This window comes from Lepidochelys kempii, chromosome 1 (assembly GCF_965140265.1).
Source record: "Lepidochelys kempii isolate rLepKem1 chromosome 1, rLepKem1.hap2, whole genome shotgun sequence".
Classification (NCBI taxonomy): Eukaryota; Metazoa; Chordata; order Testudines; family Cheloniidae; genus Lepidochelys; species Lepidochelys kempii.
The window spans coordinates 216681534-216692533 of record NC_133256.1 but is presented as its reverse complement, the minus strand read 5'-3'; the positions used below and the strand labels follow the sequence as shown (position 1 = coordinate 216692533).

At 49.9% G+C, this 11000-nt stretch overlaps 1 protein-coding gene across 1 annotated transcript; it reads left to right on the top strand.

Annotated features, from left to right (window-relative positions):
• Positions 1–2208: 2208 nt before the first annotated feature.
• Positions 2209–10114, top strand: LOC140905892 (homeobox protein NANOG-like). Its single transcript, XM_073329390.1, has 4 exons — positions 2209–2386; positions 6727–7001; positions 9104–9193; positions 9752–10114. Exons 1-4 carry the CDS (start codon positions 2209–2211, stop codon positions 10112–10114), a joined length of 906 nt encoding a protein of 301 aa, XP_073185491.1.
• Positions 10115–11000: the final 886 nt, after the last annotated feature.

Below are 11000 nucleotides of genomic sequence, written 5' to 3'. Positions count from 1 at the left end.
GAGCCTCCTTGACAAATGGTGGGCCAACCCCCTCCCTCTGGGGCAGGTATTGTTGCTGCTACCTTCCCGCATCGTACCTAACTTGTCTGGACTGAGCGGTCTCAGCCAAAGTGTTCTCACCCATGTCCCAGTTTCAGCCAGACTTTGGGAAAACAGAGCAACTGCACCATCCAGCTCTGATGAAGAGATGAACTTTGTACTGATGGCACCCCAGCTCTCACCATTCCCCACGTCCATGTGGCACAGGAGAGGTAAGGGAAGGCAGCCCACAGAGACCTGATGAGCAGTTACCCCACACAGACAATAATAGCGCTTTACTCTTACAGAGGGGTTTTCATAGAGAGATCTTGCAGCACATTACAAGAAGTAGCGTTGTCCCCATTTTATAGATGGGGAAACTGAGGCCGAATGATTCACCCCCAGGGCACACAGCAAGTCAGTGGTAGAGCAGTGATTAAAACCTTGGGCTTCTGACATCCAGCCATCTATGGGTCCTCGTCTTTGAAACATGACAATGCTTTGATTGACTCACTCACTAATGTTTGTAAAATGCTTTGAGATCCTCAGAAGATCAAGAGGATCTGAATACACTTTACAAACATTAGCGGCAGCTTCCCAATGCCCCTGTGGCTTAGATTAGTAGCATTATATCTTCCTACCTCTGGGGAAGACCAAAACAGAGAGGTGAAATGACCTGAACAAGCTCCCAGAGCAAATCACTGGCAGAACCACAAAAAGGAAGAAGGTCTCCTGACGTGCTGGTCTGTGGGTGAACTACAGGACTCTCTTGCCTGTGATTATTTCATGACTGCTTTTGTAGATGCTCATTCCCTTAGCCTCTGGGTGTGCAATATACTGGTAAATGAAATGCCATAATGCATTACATGAGGCTGGCCATAAGAGAGGACACAAGCTGCCCCTGTCCTTGGATCACCTCATCCAACCTTGAATAGTCCAGCAACAGTCTGCAGCCAAGAAAATGCTTAACTACACAGAAGTGTCTCTGAAGGAGAAAGAAAAGGAGGACTTGTGGCACCTTAGAGACTAACAAATTGTTAGTCTCTAAGGTGCCACAAGTACTCCTTTTCTTTTTGCGAATACAGACTAACACGGCTGCTACACTGAAATCTGAAGAAGTGACTACTACAGCCAGTGATCCCCTCCCTGCCCCTACAGCTCCCCATCCTGCCCCTCTCCCCGACAGGTTGTATCTCTAGCTTCCAGCACAATGATACCAAAAAAATGCCTCATTCATTCATATGTGAGCGGAGAGCATATGTGGAGAGCGGCCTGCTCTACAAAATTGGATCTGGGGCCTGACATGAACTTCCCCTAAGTTGAGGGCTTCAGTTTAGCACCTGGCACTGGCAGACGGGCCTGGCCCCTTCCTGGCACTTCTCAGCTGGCCCCATCAAATTCCTATCAAATTGGAAATTTTATTTGAAAGAAGAAAAAAACATCCCAATGGGTTCCAGCCCCTTGGGCCTGATTCACTGTTGTCCTGCCACCTGCGTTGTCACTTCCCCCAGCGCAGAGGGTATTGAGGGCCACCATTCTGCCTTGGTAGCATTTTATCCTGCACTGGTGTCATTGTGTCTACAAACTGCAGGACAGCCGGGAATCAAGCCCTCTGCTTGCAAAACCCCTTTGGAATGGGCTTTGGTGTGCCCCATTATAGAGCTGTGGGCCAGGGGTGAAGTTCACCTCCAGAACCAAATGCCCATGGATTTGGAAGTAGGGAGGAGGGTTGGCTGGGGCTGTGAGCATTTCTCCTCTATGGCCTCCTTTCTGGGATGATTTTTACACACATAGGGCTTGAGCCAGAACCCAGTGGAGTCAGTAGGAGGCTTTACCTTGACTTCCCTGGGCTATGGACCCATGCAAGGGTGGACTGTAGAATGCCAGGAATTCAGGGAGACATTTTTTAATCCTGATGCCACCATGTGTCACTTTCCTCCCCCACCCCCTCCTTCTCTCACACCGTCCCCTCCCCACCAATCAACCCTCTTTAACATGACAATGTGTACTGAAGACCTGGCTGATGCAGGATATTGTACTCCTTAGAAGGGAACTGCTAGCTATAAAGGTAGACTTTCTAGGGCACCCTCATCCTGGGTGGTGAGCTTCAGTCCTTGAGTGAGGTGCTGTCTACTGGGAGGTGGGGGTGGGGAGCACCCAGGGGGGAGCACCCCTTCAAACCAAACCCACATGAGTGCTCACTTGGCTGTGCCCCCTTACCAGCCTTACCCAAGTGGGACTGGCATGGGCTACGGGGAGTTTTACTGGAACTCAGCAGGGGGTACAGAACCTGCTATATCATGCCCGGGAAGGGGAGCAGAAGCAGCTGGTGATGCCCAGTTTCCAGTGGAGGAAAGCCAGAACTCAGGTAAGCCATCAAAGTTAAGTCATAGGACTGAGATTCAGGACACCTGGGTGCCAATCCTAGATCTGTCATTGACTCAGTGAGTGACCTTGGGAAAATCACTTCCACTCTTTGTGCCTCTCTTTCCCCTTTATAAAATGTGGATATGAGCCTAATTCATTCAGACTTACAAAACATTTTTTTATCCTCAGGTATAAGCACTGTAAAGGCAAAGTATCCTTGTCTATCTGTAACACCTTATCCTGGCAGGTGAATGGCCAAGGGGGGCAGGGGATGATCAGGCCTCGCTTAAACCAGAGCTGTCATATTTATGGAGAGAGGCAAAATCCATGTTTGGTCCATGGGCCGGAGCATGCATTTAGTGTTCTGTACACCCATCACCCACAGCACAGCTCCCTGTGCTGGCAATGGGGGCATTGCAAAGATGACAGCCTTTACACAGTGATTGAATGTGTCATTATCATTGTTATACTTGTTCAAGTCTCATTCAGTATCACAGTGGGAGGATGGGGAATCCTGTTAGGATCCACTACTGCTTCTGCCCTCTGTTTCTCTCCTTTCCCCGTCTTCCTTTCTCTGCTTGTCTCTTTCTGTTTTCCCCTGTCTTCTCTCTCCATTTCTTTCAATTCAGCAGCTTCCAATTCCCACCCCATGGGCTTCACTCCTACCTCCTTCCCATCCCATCTGTTCAAATGTTCATCAGTGAAATAGTTAATGCAGACAGGTCTTTGCCTAGTGCTATCCTTACACTCTAGAGTCAATGCCCCAGTGAGATTAATGGGAATTTGGCGGTGGGGATTACACCTCTCTTGAGTCATTGTAAAAATCAGCATTGTTGTTTCAGGCTATCTACAGGCAAGGGGTTACATCAGTACACAGTGGGCTCTCATTTTGTACGTTAACTTCCTGACCATAAGGACTAGAGACGTACCCTTTGTTTTAAATGAAATCTTAGATTCTTTATGCTCCATGGGCCACAAATACATCAGGCAGGCTGGGTGTTTCCCCCCACTCCACCCCAGGGGAGAGTTTGGATGTAGAGCTTTGAACTTGGACTCAAAGGTCTGCAGAGATGAAGAGCTGTCAAGACCTGGGCCTGTCTCAGTTTTTAGTGTGAGGGTTTGTTTAGCTGCCATTCATGCTTCTTGCTGACTCTCCTGTTCCTCCTCCTAGTCCTCCTAACCCTTCAGTCACTGGCTAGTTCCCCGTCAGGGTTTGGGAGGCGAGTTGGGTAGCAGATGCTAGTCTAGGTACTGAGGTGCGTCTATTACTGTGTGGAATTAGGAGCTTTTCTTTGAATGGAGTTATGCCTTTTCTCCAAGCTGACTGAAATCCCTTCTAACCCCACACCCATGTCCCACTGGCCGCCTGGACATACCCTCCTCACCTAACCTACCTTCACCATTGCTGCAAACTCACAGATCCCCCCCCCCCAGACATGCAGAGCCCAAGCCCCACTCACCATCCTGCAGCCCCTCTCCAGCCACCCTTGTATGCAGGTCTCACATGGGCCAGTTCCCCAATGGGTCTGTAGTAAACCTGCCCTGCTCTCCCCACCCCCCACCCCCACATGAGCACCGACTCCTTCCCTACCCCCACCCCAGACCAGCATTCCTTATGCAGCCTGCCTCCTTGCAGCCACAACTTCTCCCTATCCTGCACCACCCAGCTCCCCACAGCCAGGAACCTGCCCCACTCTCCCCTCCCCCCCCCCCCCGGGGGCCCTCACAACCCAGGCTCCCCACTCTCAGTTCTTAGGGCCAGGAAGCGGCAGTTAGGAGGCAAGTCAAGCAGAAGCAGAGGGGGTCAAGAAAGGGAGGGAGGTAACATGGAGAGCACATGTCTGTGGGGAGGGGAATCAGCACTCGGTGAGTGGGGCCTGCTGGAATAGCTGGTGGAGGTGGGGGTCTGGGGAAAGGACAACGAGGTAGGCTGGCATTCTCAGGGGAAGGCGATGGCTGGGCAGGGCTGGAGCTGGCAGTGGAGAGGGCTGGGGTCTAAAGAGAGTGCTAGCTGGGGCATGTTATAGCTGTTCGATTATCTCTAGACTTTTCTGTGGCGCTGCTCCCTGTAGTCCCTGGGCACTTCACTGACATCAATGAATGTACCCTCGCCCCTGCGAGGAGGGTAGGTGTGATTACCTCCATTTGCACCTGTGCAAAACCTTAACCTCCATCTCAGCTGGTGGCGTTTTACATGGGTGCAAATGACTACCCAAGGTGCCAGATGTAAGTCACACAGCGCAAGCCTGGGGCTCTGCTCAGAATATAACCCACAGCTGAATTTCAAGTGTCTTTTTTAACCACACAACCATTTTTCCTCTCAGCTGGGGAGGGATTGGTAGCAGGGAGGAGCCAGTGACCTGCACAAGAGATCAGTAGCTTACATGGGGGAGATGGAGCATTAGGATTTCCCAAAGTACCTCTTGATTCAGACTCTTTGGGGCAGGTGCTTGGGACCAAGGATGGGTTAGGATGGTCTCTAAAGATCTAAGGGGGTAATTCCCTTATTGGCCCTGAAACTGTCCTCCCCACAAGTGGATGTTAACTCTCCCCTCTCCCTATGGGCAGACAGGTGAGAAGTTGGGGGGGTCAGGGAGAGGGAAGAAATTGTCCAAGGGCATTTGGCCAGGCTTGCAAACCAATACACCCTTCCTGGCCCCCACTGCTGCCCGCATCCACACGTGCCAGACACCTAGGGGAGAGCTATCTGTGTAATCTCACTTGTTAACATTTTCCTATTCATGCTGCCTCAATGGCTTTGCATGTTGGCGGCTTTTGTCTGGACTAACAGCCCAGATTGCTTAGGAAGCTTTTTCTTTAGATCTCAATCTTGGCTTTGTCCTTCAGGCAGAGACCCCCTTAGGATATTTCCCAGGACAAGCTGGAAGGGTCTTTGCGGGTTCCTCTATCCTCTTGAATACTGTCTCTGGAGTGAGTGGCGCTCCCCAACCTGTCTCTGTGTCCTCTGTCTGTGCCTTTTCTCCTCCTGTAAACTCTCATCAGCACAATATTCTATTCTAGTTCTCATGTGCTTTGCAAAGGGTAGCGGCAGCCTAGTGGTTAGAGCAGTGGGCTGTGAGTCCGGCAACCTGCGTTCTTGTCCTGACTGACTCACTGGGTTGTTCTGGTTATCACTTTACATCGGTGGTGATAATACCTACCTCCCTCCCTCCCAACAGTGGGATGGGGAGGGTTAATTTGCCAGTGTTTGTGAAGTGCATTGAGATCCTTGGGTAGAAGGAGCAGAAAGTAACACTACTGGTGAGAGACAGTTTGGTCCAGTGGCTGGAGCACAGGACTAAGGGATCAAAGCCTAAACTTTCACTTGTGACTGGTCATGCTGAGTGCCCCAATTTTTGGGTGCCCAACCTGAGACCTCTTAAAGGGGCCTGATTTTCAGAGAGTGCTGAGCACACGTGGGCTTTGAGCACCAGGCCCCTTTAAGGTGTCTCAGACTGGGGACCCCAAATCAAGGCTCAAAATTGACCAGACTTAAGCCCAAGAGTCCAGTGCACAGATTCGCTGTGTGCCCATGGGCGAGTGATTCACCTCTGCACCCCAGCTTGTCCATCTGTCAAAGGGGTGTAATTATGCTTGTCCTGCGCAGAACTGCTCCTCTATGTGACAGAGGCCCTGTACCACTAACAGCAAACATTCTCCTTTAGCTCAAGTGCTGAGCGTCTGTGCTGTCGGAGCAAAAGGATTTGATAGCGATCCTGGCTGCCAGTGTCAAGTTAGTGGCCAGATTAGGCTGTGTAGTGACAACCTTAACATATAATTATAGCGCTTTTCATCCCTAGGTCCCAAAGTGCTCTGCAAAAGGACAAGCTATAGAGGATTTGGAGATGTAGGGATGAACTGTCCATCCAGGTTTCAGAGTAGCAGCCGTGTTAGCCTGTTTTCGCAAAAAGAACAGGAGGACTTGTGGCACCTTAGAGACTAACCAATTTATTTGAGCATGAGCTTTCGTGAGCTACAGCTCACTTCATCAGATGCAACTAGCACACGAAAGCTTATGCTCAAATAAATTTGTTAGTCTCTAAGGTGCCACAAGTACTCCTGTTCTTTTTGCCCATCCAGGGTGTCACCGTGAGGCTTAATCTGGCCACTTGCAACTTCACACTGGCATCAGGGATACATATCAGATTCTTTTGCTACAAAGGCGCAGATCCTCAGAGCTTGCGCTAAAGGAGAATCTCCTTTGCTGCTAGCAGTATATGGCCTATGTCACACAGATAAGCAGTTCTGATCTCACCCAGCAGAGGGCTCTGCATGTGTGTGTGTGTGTGTGTATTTACACACATGTGGGTTCATTACAGCATATATCCCCTTTGTCTTTAGATCTCTCCCCTGCTTCCTCCAGCTCTGGGAATTTCAGCCACTTCACACCAGATTCGGCCACCAGCCCCAAGACAGAATCCTCGTCCCCCCAGCCTGCGTCCAAGCCCCAGAAGAATGGGAAGGAAAGAGAGGGAGGGATGAAGAAGGCCAAGATCCGTACAGCCTTCTCCAAGGAGCAGCTGCAAACCCTGCATCAGCGGTTCCAGAACCAGAAATACCTCAGCCCCCAGCAGATCCGGGAACTGGCTGCAGTCCTGGGGCTCACTTACAAGCAGGTGAATAGTGAGGGCATAGAGTTGTCTGCCTTGTAATGGCTGGGCTGCACCTGAACGTCACTTACTGCAAGAGGAGTCGTGGAATAAAGGTGGGGGTTGATTAGCACAGAACAGTGGCAAAGGTGCTAGATGACAATATTAGTATTTATGTCCTATATTTTTCCTTAGAGCAAGTACAGGACATGGCTGTGACAGAGCAAGCTCCATACACACACATATAACTGTCCCCCTCCCGCTCCCAAATGTGCCTCAGTCCTGCCCCAGAAAAACCCTTCTTGGAGGGAAAATTTCAGCAGGAAGACAGTGTTGCCTAGTGGACACTGGACTCAGACTCAAAGAGACCTGGGTTCTTTTTCAGCTCTGCCATTGGCCTGCTGGGTGACCTTGAGCAAGTCACGTCCCTTCTCTGTGCTTCAGTTTCCCCATGTGTAAAATGGGGATAATGACACATCCATGGATGGAATGTGCTAAAACCCAGTCAGTCCTTGGCACCTCTGTTGAGACTCACGATGAGGGGACCAGCTACTGCCGGTGTTGCCAACTCCTGAGATTTTACTGTGAATCTGCCAGTAGTTGCTGATTTTCCTGAAGACCTTGAGTCACGAAAACATGAGAAGCTCAGCTTTCATTTTTTTTTTTTAAAAAAAAGTTTCTAGATCTCCTGGTTTCAGGGAAAAGCTTGAAAATGTGACCCTCTGAAGGCTCCAACATCAGGAGGCAAAGCGAGCGAGCAAGAGAGAGACCTTTTGTTCAAATCTGGCTTAAAAAATCACAACTCTCATGATATTCAGGGCCTGATTCGTGATTTTTGAATGCCAGGAGTTGGCAGTGCCGTGACGCCATGGTCTGTGGTGTGGTTGAGCAGTAAGTGGGTCACCATAGTTCCCTGCACTTTATGCTCTGCATCAGTTCCCAGTCCTCTGCTGGGTGCAGTTCCAGGCACTGGTGAATTTCCCCATAAGGCGCTGAGTGGCCTGGCATGGATTAGTTCACAAATAATTTCCTGCCCACCCCCTCCCCAGTGCCCCCATGCAGCACCTGCAGTAAGCTGGGACGCTGCTGTGAGCTCTCCCCAGGGCTGAACTCCTCCCACCAACCTGTCTTCCCGCACCCATGCAATGCGCTTGACACAAGGCCTCATGCAGGTACGGCAAGCCCCCCACACAACTGCCATCCCTGCAGATTTATGAGCATCACTTGTGCCACCGCTGCAATGCCTGAGATGAAATCGATAGCCCAGGTCCAGCTGAACTGGTGCCGTCTATAATGGTCTCTCCCGAGAGTGGATGAGAAGCCACAAGCATTGTAGCTGCTATGGTTCAGCCATTCTTCCTAACCCTATCCCACAATGCAGTGCTTATGGAGATTATCCTAATGAAAGTGCTGGGCACTCTGGGCTTGGTGCCTCAGATATCCCAGGATGCACTGGGATAACAAACACAAACACACACCCCACCTACCCACCCCCCAAACCGGTTTTGTCAGAAACAGGACAAGTGAGACAACCAGCTATTTGCTGCAATCAACATCCTTGCAGCACTCCCTATTAGTGCAGACACAGCCCTGGGGGAGTGCGCTTTGGAATCTGCCCCCATCAGGGATCTTGATTTTGAGGACTGATAGGATGCTGGGCAGGCCTTCTGCCCTCCCTGCACCCCCGCAAACACACATTTCCTTAATTTTGGCCTGTAATCAGGAGGGATTTAATCCATTCTATGGGTGGGACTGTAGAGACCATGTTGAGTTTGATTTGTGCCAGTTTTTGGCCACACTCATTCATTTGTCACAGCTGTAATGCGCCTAAATGTCACAATGATGGGCACAATGTGGACAATGTAGGTGCTGGGGACAGAGATCCACTGACACAATTTGCATAGGCCACTAAACAGGCATCTGATGTTGAACTGGGGCCAGACTTTAACCAGCAACCACTCAGATGCTTTATACTCCACTCCCTGATTCCCTGAGCCCTCCAGTCACTCCACCCCTTACCCAAGAGTCTCATTGTAATTGGTGAGTCAGAGGTGAAAAATGTCTTAGCCCATTCCATATTCCCCCCTGACTATCCATTCCCCCGGGAACCTTCTGACCCCTCACGGCAGGTTAAGACCTGGTTCCAGAACCGAAGGATGAAGCTGAAGAGATGCCAGAAGCACAACTTGTGGTCGGAGCGGGCTCAGTGCCTCACTCAGGTAAGGGCATTCCACACAAAGGGGACCAAGACCATTGGTCCAGAAAGCCCAGTGTCCTGCCTTCTCCCACAGCCCAGTGGTATATTCCCTCTGCTATCCCATTTCCTGCTGTACTGGATCAGTACCATGGTCCAGCTAGTTTGGTAACCTGCCTCTGCCATCCCCAGTCATGCCGAAGATCCATCCTGCCTGCCTTCTGCTGTTCTGGTCTGTTTAGCCCACTGACGTGCCTCCTGCCCTAAGGCAAAAATGGTAGATAGTTTGGTGTCCCCCAGCCAAGCAGGGCAATGGTCCAGCTTTTGTTAGTAGCTCTCCTCCTGTTCTACTGGATCAAGCCAGCGGTGAGTCTGGTCTCATGCCCAGTTGTGAGAGTGGCCTCACATCTCCCATATCACCTCATATCAGATCTATGAAGTACATTTCTTCTTGTTCCTCCCCACCTCCTCGTGTCCCATGGATACGCCTGAAAGCAAAAGGATAGATATAGCCCTTCTACATTTTAGCCCGGTGAATGCCAGTAGAGATGCAATTGGTTTTGATTCCTGTTCTCTCTTTCAGACCGGGTTCCAGCCCAGCGGGTACCTGGAAGTGCACCCCAAATTCCACCAGAGCTATCCGATCAGCGCAGCTGGAAACATCCAAGCTGTGGGCAACCCCCGTCAGAACTACTCAGCAGGGCAGAACCCATATGCATTCATAGCCAATGAGGAGGGGGGGGTCTTCGGCAAAGGTGGGGCCACCTGTAGCGTCCAACAGACAGTGGGATTCATTGCCCAGCACAAAGTAGACTTTTATCATGGCTTCCCTGGGACCATGGAATACACTGGCGCAAAGACAGGAGATGGCTATAGCTTCCACCATGCCTCAGCCACTGTGGCACCGTTTCCGGGCACTGCTGGCCACCATCTGTACCACCCCTAAGCAGGGTTAATGCAGAGAGCCCAAAGCAATTGTTACTGAATCTCTTCCTTTCCCTGCATCTCTCACGCTGTCTCCTACTTAGGGTAATTACACAACTCTGTCCCTATCTTACATTCAGACACATGGGCTCACTCACACCCACCCAAACTCTCATGCAGTTACTAACAAAATAAATAACACACATCCATGCACAAACATGTAGGTGTACCCATACATTTACCCTACAGTGAAACTGGGTATCTTTCTAAAAAAATATGATCTGGCTCCATCACAACATATGGACTTGCTACAAGAATCACTAGGTGAAATTCTCTGGCCTGTGGTATGCAGGAGGACAGATTAGTTGATCATATTAGTCCCTTCTGGCCTTTTAATCTATGACCCTATTTAGGCTGTTTACACTAAACCTTGCCGTGTCTAGTGTTGATGAAGTCTAGAGATCCAAGGTGCTTTTAATATTGCAAATAAAATAAAAGGTGATTTTTCTTCTCCCATAAAATATTTCTATTTCTCTTTATTTAACACATTGGACAAACTGCAGGACACTGCAATATGTGAAAACACAGAACCACCATGTAAGAAATAGAAAAGCATGGCTAACATTGCATTAGTACTGATTTGTATTACAGTGGTGCTGTAAGGAGCTTCCCACCAATGCTAACACCAGTTCAGAAGTTTGCAATGCTAGAAACCATGCTACTGGTGGCTGGTACCATTTTCGGGGCAGGCCTGCTCTGAGCAATATTAGATGACACTGGGGCCAGTTTAAGAAGCATGGTTCCATACCTAGAGTACTAGCTTCTGGTCATGTGACTTACATAAGCATTTCATGGAGGGAGGGGTTGGTTTTTGCCTCTTTATTTAAAAAACCCAAAACAATAGCTCT

Bases quoted from the DNA above. Each gene is read 5' to 3' on its own strand.
- LOC140905892 (XM_073329390.1), top strand. From the start codon at position 2,209: ATGAGTGCTCACTTGGCTGTGCCCCCTTACCAGCCTTACCCAAGTGGG. The intron at 2,387-6,726 runs GTAAGCCATCAA...CTTTGTCTTTAG, and splicing joins GGAGGAAAGCCAGAACTCAG to ATCTCTCCCCTGCTTCCTCC. The intron at 7,002-9,103 runs GTGAATAGTGAG...CCCTCACGGCAG, and splicing joins TGGGGCTCACTTACAAGCAG to GTTAAGACCTGGTTCCAGAA.